A 19,924-nucleotide genomic window follows, 5' to 3' on the forward strand; every position below is an offset into this window, starting at 1 on the left:
TTCACTCTCCTTGTAGCCGGGGCATAGGCGTTTTGAACTAGAATATTCGTCCAGCGCTGATTTGACACGGATCTTCTGCAAAGGAACATTTCTTTTGGCCTCCCCAGACCCCGTCATCTTCCCCATTCATTCTGGCGGAGTAAGGACTGAGGAACCGTGAACCCGAGGTTCAGCAGCCGAAAGTCCCCCGGGAGATGGGGATACACCGAGAGGAATCCCATTTTACAGGAGAGCTTTGTATCCGTAGGAGTACCGTGGCCTCCGGGACTGGAGCAGATAACCTGTTTTCAGGCCCTCTCTGTTCACTCAACAACTATTAAGAAGCCCCCTCCCCGAGCCAGGGCCAGCGCTGCGCCCACCAGGGAGGCACCCGCCCCGGCCCGCGTCACCCCGCCTTGCGGGCTAGACGACGAAACGCCTCGGCGATCAGGGGACGGCGCTCCGGTGCAGGAGCCAGCGCCCCGGTGGGGGGCGCAATGCCGGGCCTGGGAAGGTCCGCCCGGGCTGGTCAGAGCTTTCCTGCTCCTTCCTAGGCTTGGAGCTGCCCCGGGGAAGGAGACCGAACCAAACCGAACATTCCCGCAGCCTCCCCGCCGGCCCTGCGGGCGCCCAGCCGCCCAACGCGGCTCCGCCCCTCCCCCAGGCTCCGCCCACCGCCGAGCCCAGGCACGGCCCCTGACGAAGTTCGCCGGAAATTCCCGAAGCCCCTCTTTTTTCCCTTCCTCTCAGTTCCCTGCTCTCCCTTTTCCTTTCACCCGGGTTCCCTCGGCCGTGATTTCCCCCTCCCCCCTCCTTCCTTCCCCATTGAAATCAAGATGGAGGCTCGCGGCAGCTGCCGGCGCCCGTGATCCCGGAGCTCTCGCCGGCCACGGGCCCCCGCCCTCGCGACTGCGTGTCCGGGCGGCGCGTGCTGCTGCCCGCGCTCCGGCCGGCACCCCGGAGGCCGTGGCTCCGCGCCCCCGCCCCTCGGCCAGCTCGCGGCTCCCGGGCGGAGTCCTCGTCTATGTGGGCGCGCTCCTTGGGCCGAGCCGCCGCCGCCGCCCCCCGCCGCCCCGGGGCTCTGCGTCCGCGCGCCGGGCGCGGGCAGCTGGGTGCTCGGCGCCGCCAGGCCCGGCGCGGAGCGGGCGGCACGCGGCGTTAGGGGCGCGGGGCCCGAGGCGGGCGCGGCCGCGGGCGCCGCCGCAGCCATGAGCGGCAGCAGCGGCGGCGCCGCCGCCCCCGCCGCGTCCTCCGGCCCCGCCGCGGCGGCCAGCGCGGCTGGCTCGGGCTGCGGGGGCGGTGCCGGCGAGGGGGCCGAGGAGGCGGCCAAGGACCTGGCCGACATCGCGGCCTTCTTCCGATCCGGTGAGTGCAACTGCGGCCGGCCCGCCCAGCGGCGCTGCCCCAAGCGCTCAGCCGACCCGCCACGGAGCTGCCGAGCTCCGGCCACCGCGCGCTGGTGCCCGCCCGTCCGTCCGTCGGGGCCGGCACGCTCTCGCCTGGGACCACTGCTTCCACGCGCCGGGGCTGTCCGCCCCACATCCGCGTGTCCCGCTGCCCGTGCAGCCAGGCGCGCGGCAGCTTGGCCCGAACGCCACCACCTCGCCTTCCCTGCGCCCGCCCCTCGTTCCAGGGCAGAATCCCCCCGTCTGCCGCTCCCGGCAGCCGCGGCTTAGCGGGTTGGGGCGCCGGCTCTTTGTCTCTTTCGCTGGAGGACCGAGGCGGCGGTGGCGGAGATGGCGTGGGCGGAGGCTCTTACCCCGGAGGCCGAGCGGACTGAGCCGGGGCCGGTCCAGGACGGGAAATTGGCCTCTGATCTGTGCCTGTCTCTGGCTGATTTGTACCTGGACCCTCCTGGACCCCATTAGCAGCCGGGTTTCTTTGCTTGGCCCTCTAGTCTGTCATCTCCCCGGCCTTGGTCTACACTTCTGTGAAACGGGGCAGTCACGGCACTCACTGCCCAGGGAGTGGGGACGGTGGCCGAGCTGAAGCTCAGAGGGCCGGGAGGCGCGGTGAGCCATTGTCTCCGGGGACGACCCGGGAGGGTCAGCTGGGAACGTGGCCCCGCGGGGGCGGCGCGGGGCTGGGGCTCGCGGGGCACTGCGTGGGTGGCGTGGAGGTGGAGGCAGTGCCAGGTGGCCCCGAGTCCACCCCGGCGCGGAGGGTGTGGTCGTGGGAGAGGCGCGGGTGGCGACCGGTCCGCGGGAGGGGCGCCAGGTTTGCTGCGCAGGGGGCGTGACAGGGCGTCCCCGGTACCCCAGCGGCGGCGCCTCCTCCCGCCCCGGCCCAGATCCCGCGCGAGCCGGGCCCGCGTCCCCGCGTCCCGCGTCCCCGCGCCCAGTCCGGTCTGCTCGCGCGTCGGCTGAGCAGCAGCAGGAGGAGGCGGCGGCGGTGTCGGCGGCGGCGGCCTCGGGGCCCGCAGCCCAGAGCGCAGTCCTTAGCGGGCCGGGCGCGGGGCAGGGAGGATGCAGACTCCACGTTGGAGAGCGGAGGAGGGCGGGCCAGGTCTGGGCCTGGAGAGGCGGGCGGGGGTGCTGGTGGCGGCCCCGGGGAGGACGGCCGAGCTGGGGACACCGACAGGCCGGGCGAGCGGCCCTGCGCTGGGGGACGCGCGGGAGGTCGGCGGCTCACGCTTTTCCGTGGCCTCTTTGAAAATCACCTCCTCAGATTCGGTGAGATCAGTTCCCCATTCCGGGTCACAAGGAGCAATTGCAGCGGGAGGGCGATGGTGAGAGGCGGAACTTAGCAGTGCTGGTAGATACCTGGTTTAGTACTGTCTTCCCTGGGTTGTCTTGATCTTTGCTAGGCGGGGTTATTTTTGATTCATTTTAGCAGATTGGTTGTGGCTGGGAGTGACACAGCCGACTGTCCAGTGTTAGCTTGGGGTTAATCTACTCCCCAGTGCTCACTCTCCTTGTGAGGTCCCTGCAGAAAGCAAAGGTTTAGGAAAACATGAGCTCCTTCTAAAGAAAACCACCACCCCCCTTTCCTTTTTTTTGTTTTTGGTACGACTGGCCAGGTAGAGCAGCCCCGTCTTACCTCTTAATAGCAGAACTGGGACGTATGCCCTTCATGCCCTGAAGCTAAGTCTAGCTTTCTGTCTCTACCACCTGTCACAGAATAATAGATTCTGTGCAGAATTCAGCTCCTCTCTGTTAGAAAGGTTCTTCTGCGTTGGAGATGGATTTTTTTGGTGCTTGTGAGACCAGGCTTTTTTACATCTCTATTATGCATAGTACAAAAATCACTTCTGCTGCTGCTAAGAGCCCTCCCTAAAAGACACCGAAGACTTGCTGCCTGTCGGCGTGGCTCTCTCCAGGAGCTGTCGTCTGCTCTTGGCTTTGCTTAGGCCTGTGCTGCCCCCGCCGCCAGGGCTCCTGTTCATGTTCCGTTTGGGTCTGAACCAGGTAATGTTGCTCATTGGCTTGTTCCTTTTCTTCTGCCCTCCAAAATGACAAACTTAACTTTTAGTTGTTTCACTTAGAATCAGGAGCCAGGGCAGAACTTAAGTAGGTATCAGATGCAGCGTCCCATTCCGGGGATAGCCTGGAACGTCTTTTTAAAAGTGAAATCTCCTTTGGGCAGCTCTGAGTCCCTGACCTAGATCTTGGCTCTAGCATCTAGGCCAACGATGTCTAGCAGGGGGCAGAGAGGGGTCATTCTTTTGGGTGGGTGGGTGTGGGGGTGGGGTTTGAACAGTCAGGGCTGACCAGGCAAGGAAGCTGAGGAGAATGGAGCAGTCAAATCCATCAGAAATCTGGCTTTCTTTTCTAAGACTCAGAAACATGGGAAAATAGGTTCTCATTGACTGGGGAGGACAGATCAGGGTGTGTTTTTGAGCCTGGTACTAAAAGTGCCAACCTGACTTAGACAAAGGCTTTCCATTGGTTGCCTTTCCTTTCTCAGCCCTGAAACTCTGTTTGCTTGGCTGCTTGATTTTCTTTCTTTTTTTTTAAATTCCTTCTTGTTGCCGGCATTCGACTTCGTCTTTGTAGCCACAGATTGAAAACTAATACCAGTGGTTGGATGAAAGAAAGAGAAGACTTTAATAGAACTTTTAAACAATTAAGGGAAGTTCAGAAATAGAGTGAACAGTCCTGTGATTTCTCCATTACTGGAAGTGCTCACATAGAGGTGCTGTCACCTGGCAGGGTTTGGAGTTGGGCTCAGGGGACAGGACTGCTGTCCTGGAGAGGGGTCCGGGAGATGACCTTGGGGCTGTTCCCCTTTCCCTATGGACTCTGGCTTTCTCTGAGCCCTCAGTGCCTAATCATTGTTCTCTGCTTTTCTTTGGGTAGTTCAGGGCTCCAGAGCCCTAGTGCCCTTCTCTTCTGCTGAGCGTCCACCCAGGGTTCACCTCACCTAAGGTCTCATTTCCTATGCTGTCATTCCGTTCTCTGCTCAGGACCTTGGCACTCCCTATTCATTTTGACGATCCTGATCACCTATTTATAGACCTGGCATGAAGCAGGCAGGCCAATTAGTGTTCAAGTGGATTGAGTTGTAATAGTGTGAGTCAAGTCCTGGTGCTTGTGTGTTAAAGAGCAGTAAGAGATTTTCTGCAGGTGTTAGTGAATTTCGAACTTCACTTTTCTCCTTTGCACAGAGCTCAGCACAGTAAAACCAATTTCAATGTAAAAGAAAAAAGAAAAAAAAAGACACCACAAAAATGAGCTAGTCTTGTTTTAATTTTATTTTACAGATGAGGAATCAGCCTTAGGGAGGTTTCATGACTTGCCCCCCAGAGTGGAACTTGGGTAGAGATAGAGTCAGGGCCCTGGTCCCTGGTGCTCTTTCCTGGTCGCCTCTCATAGCCAGGACGTTGCTTACATTAGTTCTCAACCCCACTGGGACCAATCATTTTTATTGCCAATCTATTTTGGGGCTCTGTTCTCGTGGCAATAAATCATTCTTTCAGAGCTCCCTATTTAACCTTGCGAGAGAGTGTGTGTGTGGTGGGGGTGCTTACATAAATGCATTATTTTTAACCTGCCTGGCACGCTTTAGGTTGGCGTTAAATGAATATCTAGAGAATAAAGGTTTGTGGTTATTCTGAAGCATCACATCCTGTCGTGCTTGGTTTCTTTCATTATTAAATCTTATTCTGGACTCCTCCTGCAGCCCCTCTCTTTCCAGGTAACATGTGAAGAAAATCAAGTCTATTAGGGAGAAGCACACATACCTTTATATATTTTGATATGACGGTTTCCTTGTGGAGTATTGAGGGAAGCTTTTCTTCATGTTTATGCCTTTAATGCTGCTTAGGTAGTTGGCCCTGGCGGGCTGTGCTACTTCTGTTGGTATTGAGAAGCCTGGCAGCTTTGGTCGTTGTGAGCACCAATAATGATTGTATTACAAAGTGGGTCCTTGTTACCCTCAATATTTCAAAAACAGAAACTGAAGGTAATGTAATTTGATAGTGAATGTTGGTTTCTCCTTTTTAGGTGGCACAGTCAGTTTTAGAGGAAAGCAAGATTTCAAAAATTCCTGTGACTTTTGAGAAATCAAAGAAGTGCAGTAAAGTCATCAATGAAAGAAGCTTTTCATTGAGACCTTGTAAACCGACATATTGATGTGGGATATTGTATTTTTTCCGTTCGCAATTTAACTATTTAAGATTCAAATGAAAATTTAAAGAAGCCATTTTCACTATTTAAATGATTAACCAGATTTAAATGAAGTCGGTGGTGGTGTTCAAAATGAAGCATGTGGTTTAAATATGTTTCCTAAATGTATCCTAAAAATATGTGATTTCAGTGGTCTTTTTTGACCTTTTAAATGTTACGATAAATTTGAGATTTGTTCTGAACTGCAAGTGAAAGATGTGTTTGAAGCTGTCATAATCTAAGTCAGCTGTATTCAATATTTACTTTAAGTTTATTTACTTGATTATTGAGAAAGTAAAATTTTATCTCATAACCTTGGCAGAATTCCAGAGAAAAGTCTAATTCTTAATCAATAGCCACACTTTACTGCCTAGTAAACTCACTGATGTTGATAGGGATGAGCTGTGTTTTACTAGAAAAAGCACTGATAACACCCCGCCCCGATTCCTCCTCAATTCTATAATAAATTGGCTTTTATTTCCTTACGTGCATTGTCTTGACAGAATTTTAACAGCACCGCTGGCAGGAAATAGTAGCGACTCCCTGGACAGTGAAGACTTGGATTTGCGGGAGAATCCCAGTGTATTCTGGTGGAAAGTGGGTGCTCTGACCTCGTCCTCCCATTTTTTCCAAGTACTCAGCTGTGTAGACTTGCCAAACTGACAAGGGTGATGGTGTGGTTGGCCTGGTGGATGGAGATGCTGTCTTTTGAATCTTCTCAGCCTCATTTTAATTAATGGGCTGCAGGGACCAGCCTGGGTCCCCAGCTGGGGCAAGGGGTAAGCGGGTTCGATGTGCAGCCACAGGGTTCTTTTTGTCCTATTCCAGTTCTGCTTACGTGCTGTTCAGTGGGCCACTGGGAGAGGGAATGAACAGGGAGACTTCCCAGTGACCCTTGCACTTAGGAATTCTGGCTGCTGTTACTCAGCGGGAGCTGTTCTGGGAATTCCTGTTGCTGTGCCTCTGAACTGGGGGGAAGGGAGCACGGAGGAGTGGGCAGAGGCCTGCGGGGCCCTGCATGTGCTGCTGGCTTCCTGCTGGACCCCTGGTCTCCTCCCCCTGTGCCCGAAGAACAGGACTTTGCTCTCACTGCCAAGGTGCCCAGCTCCCTGCCAGTTCGTAAATCTCAAAGGGAGATACCTGGCTAGACTCTTCAGTGGGGACTCCCAGCTTTTTGATGTTACTGAGCCTTCTGTGCAGACAGTCTTGCTTATGGGGAATCTTGCTGTCACGTTTAATGGTTAACAAGTGCATAAACACTCATTTTCACTTCTCATTCACTCATGGAAACAATTTGCTTACTGAATAGTTGTGTTGTTAACTTAATTTCCTCTTTTCTGTCCCCTCTCCACATAAGGAAGCCCCTTGGAACCCAAATTACTAATCACCTGCCCCCCCCCCCCCCCCCCCCCCGCCGGGAAAGGTTATGTGTGGGGAGAGAGAGAGCAAACCAGAGTGAGGCTACAAGCAGGGGGCAGAGGGCATTGACCTCTGAGATTTCTCCTTGTACCATTTGATGGCAGAGGGGCTGTGGAATTGTAAAACCTCATTTTGGTGGTGAACATACTTGAGTTTTAGATTACTGGCTCTTTTAATTAGCCACATGTCTACTCTTGTCTGGTGGGGGAGGATTGTAGAGTAGTCTAGAGCTGGTGTTTTGGAGGCATCTTCCTATTTGGGCTTTGTCATAAATGAGTGCATTTTTAAAGTTACACCGACAGAGAAAGCTTTCATGAAAACTTACTCAACACAAAGACTGGATTCTAGGTTTAGGGTACTTTGACTTTGTGGTGTCCACGTGAGTTGATCAGGCTTGTTTTCTCACAGTCTGTAGCCCTGCTATGGACAGGGATGAATTGCAGGAGGTTTCTCTTGGGGAGGGGTTTCGGTGAGCGGCAGCAGATTTGTCCTGGCCGCTCTGTGGACCCCCTTTCGTGAAAGGAGGGGGAGCTGGTGCTGCTCCATTACTGCCTCACTGCAGGGAAGGCCAAGGGGCCCCTTGCTGTCTGTCTGTTGTTGTTAGCATTGAAACTGTGTAGGTGTGAATAGATCACAAACTATAGTACAGCCGTTCCATCAAGTTGAGCGAAAGAAGGCAGTCTCAAAATGCTGCATGCTGTATGAGTTCCTTTATGTGACACTGGCAAAAAGACAGAACCGTAGTGACAGAAAACAGATGGGCATTGATTGTCAGGAGTTTGGGGATGGGGGAGTATGGCTACAAGGGAGCAGGAGGCAGGAGGCAGGTGAAGGATGGGGAACTGATTTGTATTCTGGTTGTGGCAGTTACATGTGTTAAAATTCACAGACCTTTACACACACACACACACAACACACACACAGTTTAACTGTATGTTGTTTTAAAATGTGACATTAAAAAAAGGCTAATAATAAACTGGGAGAAAAACTATTACAAATCAAAGGATTATATATATGTAATTAGTAAAGGGCTCCCTCAAATCAATTAAGACAATCTAGAAAGAAAATAGGCAAACAGTTAAAAGAAGTATGAATGGCCAAAAAATACATATCCAGCCTCACTCGTAATCAAGGAAATGCAGAGAGAACCAATGATACCAACAAAAGCCAAAGCTCATATAAGTAATTATTCTCTAAGTAAACTTGAACAAAATTGAGTTAATTTGGAAAGATTTTATATCGATTTGAAAGATAGTAATACTTGTGTTCATACTTTGCTATGTAGGACCTAGCTTCTTATAATTCCCCGGGGGTAATCTAGGGTAATGTTAAAGATAGATGGGGGAAATAAAGATTCTTTCCTGGGATTCTGTAATACGTGTTAACTTGGAAATCCATCTGGTGTATAAGTCAAATTTGACTTAAAAGACAATAATCTTTAGCTATAGACAGTTACCATTTTTGCTGCTTCAGAATTTCCCACTCTTATTATCTGTGCTGCTGTCCAGATCGAAGATGACAAGTAGCCCATGCAGGATGATCTTCAGCGCCTCACAGTTCCTGGTGCGAAAGGAGGACAGGTTTCATCTGGAGGGCTTCGTTCCTACATGAGTAACTATAGGAGGTCATTTGCCCTCTGTTCTTAGGCATTCTTGTATATAATTGACAGCTATCTATTTCACAGTATTGACAATTAATAAATGAATTTATGAAGTGTTAGCCCCACCTACTTTTAAGACTCATAACCATAAAATAAAGCTATGCATGAACTTGAGAAAAACACAATTCAAATTTAAACGTATAATCCTAAAATATTTTTAAATGGGGTTTGTTGGTGCCTGGTTTTTCATTGTGTGTGTGTGTGTGTGTGTGTGTGTATGTAGGTATATCTCTTGGAAAGTCATAAAATACCCCTCTTTGGATTTCTGTGGAATAGGTGGTTTCAATGCAAGAATGAATGAATATATCGGAGACTAATACTTGAAATCTGTTTTCAAAGAACTCATGTTTCCTAGTATATATGAAGTGACATGTATAAATGACATGAATGCTTTCAGGCAAAATGTTTAGATTGTAATTTGAAAATGATGTGCATATGTGAAGTCACTAAGATGTTGGTCAAAACTGTGTGTGTATAAATTGATCTCCATTGTTTATTCATTTTGCTTTGCTTCCTCTTGCATTGACCCATCCACTTTTTCAAGTTCACAGTGATTCTTTATTGCTGCTGCCATTGAAGGATGCCACTGATACCTGTGAGAGGGCACTCTTTGGCATTTGCATTCTGAAAGTTTTGCATTTTCTTATTTGTGTTTACTTTTTAAGTTCATCCTTGTTCTGCATGACAGATATGCCAGGGCCTGCAGGAATAGCATAAAAATTCTGTTGTTTTTTGGATAACTTTATTAGTTTAAGTTTTAAATGATAAGGACCCGAAGCTACAATTCCTCTTTTTTATTCTGAAGCTGAACCACACAAATATTGAAAAACAATGCTTTGACTGGAGTGTTATAAATATTTCCACCTAACTAGCTTCACACAATAAAATCTCTAAAGTTTAAATTGCCCAATATTTTGACATGTAAATAACTGGAATAAATCCCTCATTAGTCTAATAGTAAGCAAATAGATTTCTCATTTCTAGGTAGCTTTTTAAAAAATTTAAATTCATGATTATGAGAAATTGTTCCCAGCGTTCGCTGCCCATTTCCGTATCAGAGTGATGAAAGCTGGCATGTGAGGGAGCATTACTAGCTTGAAAAAAACAACACCAAAAAAAAACCAAAAAAACGAACCCAGATCGCACAGGGGCAGGATGTATTTCAGTTTTTTTGTTTGTTTGTTTGTTTTTGAGATGGCATCTCGCTCTGTCGCCCAGGCTGGAGTGCAGTGGTGCAATCTTGGCTCACTGCAACCTCTGCCTCCCGGGTTCAAGCAGTTCTCTGCCTCAGCCTCCCAAGTAGCTGGGATTACAGGCACCCGCCACCATGCCCAGCTAATTTTTTTGTATTTTTAGTAGAGATGGGGTTTCACCATCTTGGCCAGGCTGGTCTTGAACTCCTGACCTCGTGATCCACCCGTCTCGGGCTCCCAAAGTGCTGGGATTACAGGCGTGAGCCACTGCGCCCGTATTTCACACTTTTTAAGAGTCACTTCACCTCCATCTAAATTTTGTTGCACTTATCCTAATATGTCTTGGGTCCAGGAGCCTGGAGAACGGGTGCTAATTTGATGGTTTCAGGCTGTACCTTTTACTCACGTGCCAATTCAGATCAGTGCATCCTGATGGGTTGCCCATAGGAGAGCAGTTCTTCATGGCCGGGGCTTCACTGTAGAGTCATTTAGTGCCAGTATGTTGTTAGTAGGTGAATTTTGTTAGTTGGTTGGTATACATGTTACTTTTCCAATATTTAATTGCAGAATTTGCAGGATTCATTGTTAGGCCTTTCTCTCATAACTCATGGCATTGTTTATTAGGTCCAGCCTCAACTCTGCTGGAGGCTGAATTCTCATAAGGTTCAGCCTGTTTGTAAGATGGAAGCTGTCCACTGAACCGAAGAGCTGGAAGCCTTCAAAAGCCATGCAAGATTGAGGTGGAATCACGTAGATTTTCGGTGATAACCTGCAGAGTGGACAGTGGAGGCTTTGGAAAGGAGGATGGCAGCCTTGCAACAGCCTGCCCCTGGCCATGCTTGCCACACGCCTGCTATCCTCTGAATCTTTAACAGCGGCTGCCAGGGAGTAGCATGAGAGGCCAGGACCCCTGTCACTGGGAATGAGATAACACCTTTGGAATTGTGCTCCGTAGGAAAGTAAAATAAGCACATCTGCAAAGTAGTAACCTGCTTGCAATGTCATAGGATGAGATTTAAGATACTGTGTTTATTTGTTTTTCTCCCAAAGCTGTAAGTGCCATCCTGTCCTCTAAGAAAACCTGGTAAAATCTTCCTCTTCACTGTTATCTCTGTATTGCCACCACTGGTTTTACCATCCGAGTGCCTGTACTTTGCCAGGCACTGTGCAGAGTGTTTTATATACTTTTCCTTGGATAGAAGCAGCTCCCCCTCCTTCAGCAGGTGGATGCCATTCCTGGGTTGTGGATGGGGATGTCTGCTTCTAGTAGGGCAAGCGACCTGCCTGCCCCATTTGACTCTGTTTGTGAGGGCCTGAGTTGGAATTTAAGCCCAGGGCTGGCAGATTACAAAGCCCCCTCCATGCCCCTTCCCTCTTTAATGGAAGGAGAGAGTAGAGTGACCCCTCCTCTATACAGCATCCCACAGCCTCCTGGATTTTCATTTTAAAATCCCGAAAATTGAATTTCTGTATACTCGTGTGTTGAGGATCAAAGCTATAATTTACAAGTCTCACACCAAATAAAAGTTGAGTGAAAGATTCCAGGCTATAGCAAGTATTTTTCTCATGTTGGTTTGGGCCCTGTAATTTAGTTTCTGTGCCTTTCCTCTTCTCACCTAATTAAAACTGATGCTACCTTTTACGTCAATAACCCTAGCAGTCCCAGCTTTCCAGTGGAGGCGTGTTGGCTGTGTTGTTTTACAGGCTCCCCCGGCTCACAGTCTGGGGAGAAATCCTGATTGAAATCTTGGCCCTCTGTTTTCTTGGCTGTCTGGACTTGGACTCAAGTGTTGGATAGGAAATCTCTGTGGCCATTAATGTGGGGGTGGGGAGTACGGGAAGGGCAGGGAGAGGCTGGCCAGGGAGGGAGGTTTCTCAGCCCTTGCTGTGTGTGACACATTAGAACACTACCAGGGCTTCCTTTCTAACTTAGGAAAGGAACAGGGCCGGGGAGTGAGAGGGGCAGGAGGGCGCCACTGAGCTGCTTTTTTGGGGTTGGTTTTATAAAATGGGTGTGGTCACTCCTGGTTTTGCTATATATAGCTGTTTCGTTGCAGCCACTCATTTTTTTGCTGTTATTCATCAAAATGTGCACGTAGATGATATTTAGTCGGGGGAAGCAGGGTCATTTCTTTCCCACTGTCTTAGGCACGTGTCCTAGGCTGTTCTGTGTGTGGGTTGCGTTCTCATCAGCCACACCTCATGTGGTCCCCTCACAGTCAGTGGCATGATTTTATGGGATGCTCACTCAGGTTTGTGCCCACATAAAACTTCTGAGCTGTTGTTTTCGAGCATCATTTCCACACTGGGAATATGCTCTGTTTTTCTGTGTGACTCCACGTTTACTTGGAGTTTTAATATTTCAGTCAGGATGATTGAAATGCTGGTCTTGAAGGCAGACACTGTATAATCAGAAGGTAGATTGTGCTCTAAACATTTACAAGTCACTTCCTCCTAGTTTGCCCTAGGAGTTTCTAAAACTTTCAAGCTTCTACATTTTTATGTAATTCTTTCCGTTTGAAGATTTCTAGAATTAAAAGGATTGGCCTTTAAGACCCTGGGTTGCTTTTGACCTGCTATTGTAGTATATCTTTTATTTTAAACTAATAAAGGTGATACAAAGCTGAGGTCCGAATTAACTTAGTTGAACTATGATTTTGCTGTGTAGTTTTTGGTCATTTAGTTGGTCCCATATTAATTGTGGATTACATCTAAAGTTATTTCGGGGGGAGGGGTGTAAACTTTACTTTGAGAAGGCAGAACTCATCATGCTCAAAGAAGCAAGAACAGCTTCGGATCCACAGTTGTAAGTATTTCACCACTTCTGCTTTGTCTTCCTCTGCTTCTCTCTGGATATAGCTAATTTACATATTATCTTGTTTCTGAACCATTTGAGAGTAGGTTACAAATATGATGATGTCCCTTACCTCTGAATGGTTCAGTGCATATTTTCTAAGAGCGAGGACATGCTCATACTAGTGATCATAATCAGGAAATTAGTTTTGATACGATATCATGATCTAAATCACTAACTTTAACACCTTTTTGCCAATTGTCTCAGGATTGTCCTTTTTGGCAGTTAGAAAAATTATAGTTCAGGATCTCATTCAGGACTATGTTACATTTAGTTTGTTGTGTCTCTTCGGTTTCCTTGAATTTGGAACATCTCCTCAGCCTGTCTGCCTCGTTACCCTGATAGTTTTGACGATTACAGAGTGGTTATTTTGAAGACTACCCCCCAGTTTGGGTTGCCTGATTCTCATGACTAGATTCCGGCTGTGCATTTTTGGCAGAAGGGCTGCATCCTTTTTGGAGCATCATGTCTGGGAACATGTGATACCCACTGTCCCACTGTGGTGATGTGCACTTTGATCACTTGGTTCAGGTGATGACTTGCAGGTCTCTCCACCCTATTTGTCCCTTTGTCATTAGTTAGCATTTTGTGGGGAGATAATTTAAGGCTGTTCCTCTCCCTTCTTTCATTTGCTAGTTGTAGCATCCATTGATGATCTTCAACTGAATCAGTTATTAATATGATGGTTGCGAAATGTTGATTTTTTTTCTAACTTTATAGTTCGTTTTGTATTTAGTTGACTTTGTACTGTAAGGAAGAGCTTTCCTTATCTTCCACTTATTTATTTATATAAGTATGGCCTCAGAAATTCCTGTTTTATGCAATGAGCTATGATCCTTTGCTGTCACTTAGTTTGATGCTCTAATTATCTAAGATTTGGCTAGTGTGAGCCCCTTCATCCTGGCTCTTTTATCTTTTGTGACCTGTCTCCATCATTTTTTTGGAGCACATTCTTACTTTCCGGCACAATAAACTGTTCCAGGTGCGCCTTGTGCTTTCCTTGCCCCAGGGCTGGGATCAGCCATTTCTCCAAGGAGCCCTTGGAGAAATGGTTCATTTTAGTAGAGAATGGTATTTAGAAACACGATCTAGGCACTAAGTGTGCTCATTGCTACAGAGTTGTCATTGCTTTTAGGGCCACTCAGTAGACAGAGCTAAGAAGTGTATGCGTGTATGTGTGTGTATGTACGCATACACATAGACATTAATTACACATATGCACGTGTGATTGAGATCTCTTTCTGCACCTCTCGGGAATAAAAACATGTGTTTATACTCAGTGTCTCCAATTCCAGTACAGTACCACAGGGTGCATTTTAGTCTTTCCTCTTCCGTATTTGTAATTCCCTTCTCTGACAGTGAAAAACCTGTCTCCTTTTATCCTCCGTATCTTTACTTATTCACTCAATCCTAGAATATGCAGAAAGTAATTTGAGAATGCTAACCCACACCACGGTGATAAATGAACCTCCACCCTCAAGTTTAAACTGTTCACATCAGCAGTTAGTGGTCAGCTTCTGTTCAGCTCAGTGCCTTGTCAGTTAGTCATCCAAACAAAACAGATGAAGTAATGCTCTGCAGTTCCCCAGGGGCATGTTTAAGAAAAGAGCTGCCAGACTCCATCAACAGCTTACTTTCTGGTGGTGTCGGAGCACAAAATTGAAAAATCAGGAGTCGCCAGAAAAGAAAGGGAGAGTAATTTTGTACAGTTTATAAAAAGGACACCTGTTGTGGGAAAAACAGTTTGTCATCTTCATCTCAACGTACAAATTGCCAAAGAGAAGAAATGAAAAGGGGAGTGTTGAGCCAGTGAGAATGGGTGTGTGGAGGAGGATGGGTCGAGCGAACCTTTCTCAGGGATCCAGTACATTCTACAAGGAGGAGAAGAAGCTGAGTCCATGTTTGGAGTAAGCTGTGAGTCATGACTTGAAAGACTGTTGCTTACTGCCCTTCATTGACTAAATATTTCTTCCCAGAAACCACCTGTAGTAAATTCAAAGCAGCTATGTTTCTGCCTCAGTGCGGGATTTCTGGGAACTGAGTTTATGTGCACTCTGTCCCAGAAATCATGGAATGGTGGGTGAGATCTTATGATTTCATTTGCTGTTCTGTGTTTTTCTTTTCTCTCTCTCTCCCTCCCGGGCTGCCTCCCTCCCTGTGTCTCCCTGTCTCCCTCTCTCTCCCTGTCTCCCTCTCTCCCCCTGTCTCTCCCTTTCTCTCTTTCTTTCAAGACAGGGTCTTGTTCTTGCCCAGGCTGGAGTGCAGTGGTATGATCTCGGCTCACTGCAGCCTCCACCTTCTGGGCTCAAGTGTTCCTGCCTCGGCCTCCTAAGTAGCTGGGACTTCGAGCATGTGCCACCACACCCAGCTAATTTTTGTATTTTTTTGTAGAGATGGGGTTTCACCATGTTGCCCAGGCTGGTCTTGAACTCCTGGGCTCAAGCGATCCACCTGCCTCAATCTTCCAAAGGTTTGATATTATACACATGAGCCACTGCACCCGGCCTGTTCTGTGTTTTTCTACGTTAAATGATGACATGGATATTATGTCCGACTTGGGGAGACAGTCTCAGTTTCATATATTATGTTCTTTTCTGCCCATAAACATCCTCATGTTTGTTAGATTGTATTCTGGAAAATTTGGCCTCTGTATTTCTAGCAACCCTTTCTATGATTACACATTTTAGCAAGAAAAAAATCATAATTTGCTTATTAATATTTTAATGGAGAAAGGCTTTTGATATTAGAAAATCTGGGAGTAGGCCGGACGCTGTGGCTCACACCTTTAATCCCAGCACTTTAGGAGCCCGAGGCACGCGGATCATGAGGTCAAGAGATCGAGACCATCCTAGCCAACATGTCTCTACTAAAAATACAAAAATTAGCTGGGCGTGGTGGTGCGCGCCTGTAGTCCCAGCTACTGGAGAGGCTGAGGCAGAAGAAGCGCTTGAACCCGGGAGGCAGAGGGTGCAGTGAACTGAGATCACGCCACTGCACTACAGCCTAGCGGCAGAGTGAGAGTCCGCCTCAAAAAAAAAAAAAAAAATACGGGAGTAAAAAGTCATGACTAGGCATAGTGAGAATGACTGCTAATAGGTCAAATATTCTGGGGAAAATTTTTGAGCTAATGGAGATGTTTTGGAATTAGATAGTGATGAGGCTGGAAACGGTGATTTCCGCTTGTAATCCCAGCATTTTGGGAGGCCAAAGTGGGAGGATCTCTTGAGCCCAGCAGTTTGAGACGAGCCTGGGCAACATAGTGAGATTCAGTATCTACCAAAAATTTAAAATTCGCTGGGCTTGGTGGCATGCACCTGTAGTCCCAGCTATTCAAGAGGCTGAGGTGGGAGGATTGCTTGAGCCCAGGAGTTTGAGGCTGTTGTGAGCCACGATTGTGCTCCTGCACTCTAGCCTGGGCAACAGAGCGATGACACCCTGTCTCTTAAATAAATAAATAAAAATAACAAAAAGTCATGGCTAAATTTGTGATACATTTCAGATTTTGAAATAGCTTCAGTTATTGAGTGTTTACTACGTATAAGCCACTTAATTTTCCTACCCTTTCAAAGTAGGCAGTGATGACATTATACCTGAGGAAATGGAACTCAGAGAGGTTTTTTAACTTGCCCCAGCTCAGGTGGCTATAGGGACAAGGTTACCACGCGCACAGTGGGTTCAGCTGGAGGTGGAATCTGCCTGTGCTGGTGTCTCCTACTCTGACGTGCATCTCTTATGGAGGAATTTGACTCAATTTTTTTCTACTCTCACTCCCCCTTTTTTTGGTGTTAGAAAAAGTGAAATCACCTCTATTTGAAGGAGGGGATTGTGGATAAGATTCGACCAGGTTTCAGTTGTGATTTGATGGCATATTTGGAAATTTTGTGGAAAAACCTGGGTTAATTTTTCAGGAAATCACAGTCAAAAAAAAAAAAAAAAGAGAGAGACTTTGCTTCCCTGTAGATTGTTTCAGTCCTGGTGGTGTCTTTTGAGATAGTGAAGAGCATAGCTGAAAAAGTGGAAACTGATGATGCTTTAGCTTTTATTGTTTTTTAAACATTCTGGGAAAGCTGAAGGGAAAGGCAACTTCTGCTGTGCTTCTACTGAAAGTGATATTAACGTTAAAAATTGGTGTCATTGTTTTTCTGCTAGTGTGAGCTTTATATTTCTTTTTTCTTTTTCTTTTTTTTTTGGAGACTGAGTCTTGCTATGTTGCCAGGCTGGAGTGCAGTGGCGCGATCTCGGCTCACTGCAACCTCCGCCTCCTGGATTCAAGCAATACTCCTGCCTTAGCCTCCCGAGTAGCTGGGATTACAGGCGTGCGCCACCACGCCCAGCTCATTTATTTTTGTATTTTTAGTAGAGACAGGTTTTACCATGTTTGCGAGGATGGTCTCCATCTTTTGACCTCCTGATCTGCCCGCCTCGGCCTCCCAAAGTGCTGGGATTACAGGTGTGAGCCACCGTGTCCGGCCGAGCTTTATATTCTTGAATATTGGAGTCACCTCTGCTCACCAGCATATAGACCGAGACATAGAGTATGTTGTTAGACTCTAAAACAGAAATGGCATTAATTTGCATAAAATCACATATGCTCTGTTGCAATAATTTTCATTGTGCCTGTTTTAGAATTGAGTTGACACTTCATACGGAGTATTCCAGCTCAATTAAAAAAGAGACATCGCAGAAAGAAGAATTTGTGTGGCTTTGAAATTTATTTTGGGCACAGTCCCTGAAAGAAATGAGCCTCTAAGGACTTTTGTTCTTTGTGGTGTTTTGAAACCTTCTCCCCAGTTATATACATTAAGAACACGTAGAGCAGGTTGGGGTTGGTCTGCTATATAGAGTGCCTGCAAAGGGACCAGAGGTCTGCCGGAACAAGAGTCTCTTAGTGCAGTGCCTCCCGCCGGGGGGTGACCTTTTCATGATGTTTCGACTGTCATCTTTGTTTCCCAGTTTCAAATGCCTAGCTCAGAATTACTTAGCGCTTGAAGTGGTTTTCATCTTCAAAGGACTTTATGGACATTATTTAATATACATGACACTGTGTAATGAATGAGCTGTTTATCCCTTGAGCAGCGTCAACATGCCAGGTGCCATACAGCTGGAGAAGACAAAAATAATACTCTGTCCAGTGGGAGTTTATAGTCTAAAGAGGCAAGATGATTAGGCAGATTCTCTCTTTTGGCCTCTTTTAAAAATGTACTGGGGAATAATGTAGAAATTAAAATTATAAAAGATGATCAACTAGCTCAAGTCTACCTAATTGAAATTGCCCTCAAGGCGAAAATGAAATTTGAGATGCTCTTAAAAAGACGTCATGTCTTAGCTCCCATTTATCACACATTTACTGGTACACAGCCTATTTTACTTGTGTTACAGGTGAGGAATTTGGTGAAGACTAGTGCAGAATTATTCTCAGATCTCCTTCCCTACTCGTCCCTTTCTCCCACTGAAGCTCCTCTTTTTGTTTGCATGGTCTAGGATGGCACTTTGTAACCAAGGCCACACGTGAGGCCCAAACATACATTTATTAATTTTTTTGAGATAGAGTCTCGCTCTGTCGCCCAGGCTGGAGTGCAGCGGTGTGATCTTGGCTCACTCTATCTTCTGCCACCTGGGTTCAAGCGATTCTCTTGCCTTAGTCTCCTTGTAACTGGGATTACAGGCATGCGCCACCACACCTGGCTAATTTTTGTATTTTTGTAGAGATGGGGTTTCACCATGTTGGCCAGGCTGGTCTTGAACTCCTGACCTCCAGTGATACACCCGCCTTGGCTTCCCAAAGTGCTGGGATTACAGGTGTGAGCTACCGCGCCCGGCTCAAACACACATTTCTTAGTTGCAGATCAGCCTGTCCTTTGTAGCTGGACGGACCTCCTGGGAAACTTGGACTTCTTGCCTCTGTTGGCCTGTGTGTCTTGTGCTCTTATACCTGTACCTCTTTGTGTTTGCTCTTCCCTCCTCTTCCTGGTTTCCCTTTCTAACTCAGCTCAAACATCCTTTCCTTTGGAAAACTGCACTTGACCATCCTGTCCCAGCCTCTTGAGGCCCATTGGTGTTGGCATGGCACCTTGTGAGAACTGGATTCTGGACTGGTTCCTTTGGGTTATAATTGTTCCTTCACTTGTGAGTTCGAGTTGCTGGGACCTCTGACTCCAGCGCCGGCCCAGAGCAGGCCCCAAGTAGAAGTGCAGTAGATGCTTGTGATTTATGCCTGTGGTTCCTTAACTCAGATTGTATCATAATTACCTGGAAAGTTTTCTTTAAAAATACAGGATCCCTAGAGATCTGATTTAGTGGTTCTAGATTAGGCCCATAGAATATGTATTTTGCAAAAACTCTACTTGTAGTTTGTTTTGAGACAGCGTCTCACTGTCACCCAGGCTAGAGTTCAGTGGCATGATTATGGCTTACTGCAGCCTTTACCTTCCGGGCTCAGGTGATCCACCCACCTCAGCCTCCTGAGTAGCTGGGATTGCAGGTGTATATACCACTATGCCTGGCTAGTTTTTTGTAGAAATGGGGTCTTGCCATAGAGGCCAGGCAGGTCTCAACCTCCTGGACTCAAGCCATCTGCCCGTCTTGGCCTCCTGAAGTGCTGGGATTACAGGTGTGAACCACCATGCCTGGTCTCTACTGGTAATTTAGATGCACAGCTAGGTTTAGGAACCACCGAGTTATGCCAAGGCACAGTATTAGTTGTGGGTTATGGAATCATGGCCAACTTGGAGTAAGGTGTAAGTGCAGTTTGCAGAATCATTCCATTCACATTTCTGGAGAGAGTGGAGAAAATGAATGCAGTGCCTTTATGATGAGGATGTGCTCTGTGAAGGAGAAGATCCTGGCTTGTGGAAGAGCTTCCTGCTCTGTGAACATACTGAAGGCACAATTGGCCCTTCAAACTCTCATTTGAAGTCACTGTGTTGCCATAGAGATGTTGTGTAGCGTTGAAGGAGATTAGAGAAATCATGTCGTAGATTATCAGAACAGATGGCTTGTAATTTAACACTCTTCTAGCCCATATTCTTTGTACTGACACTTGAGAACATTGAAGGTATCAGTTTTTACTTTGTTCTTTTACCTATAAAAATGGCAGAGTTCATATTGAGTAAGATCTAAAATGGGTATTATATATGCCACATACACAATGTGGTATGTGAAAGCATTTTAGGATGGCTTCCTTAACTTTGCTTGTATAATTTGTTACTTTTTC

The 19,924-nt window shown here is 47.3% G+C and overlaps 1 protein-coding gene across 5 annotated transcripts in view; it reads left to right on the forward strand.

Annotated features, from left to right (window-relative positions):
- Positions 1 to 793: 793 nt before the first annotated feature.
- The window catches only part of TRIO (trio Rho guanine nucleotide exchange factor), a 363,663-nt gene continuing 344,532 nt past the window's right edge, over positions 794 to 19,924 (forward strand). For 4 of the 5 annotated variants that reach the window (XR_004030403.1, XM_030813917.1, XM_030813918.1 and 1 more), the window contains exon 1: positions 1,170 to 1,344. Coding sequence is in view for 4 of the 5 variants with exons in the window: in XM_030813917.1 (XP_030669777.1) it covers positions 1,188 to 1,344 (157 nt within the window). In the remaining variant the exon portion in view is untranslated. Of the gene's footprint in view, positions 1,345 to 19,924 lie in introns of all 5 variants that reach the window. The other variant, XM_030813916.1, reaches the window with a different exon arrangement.

This window comes from Nomascus leucogenys, chromosome 6 (assembly GCF_006542625.1).
Source record: "Nomascus leucogenys isolate Asia chromosome 6, Asia_NLE_v1, whole genome shotgun sequence".
NCBI classification, from domain to species: domain Eukaryota; kingdom Metazoa; phylum Chordata; class Mammalia; order Primates; family Hylobatidae; genus Nomascus; species Nomascus leucogenys.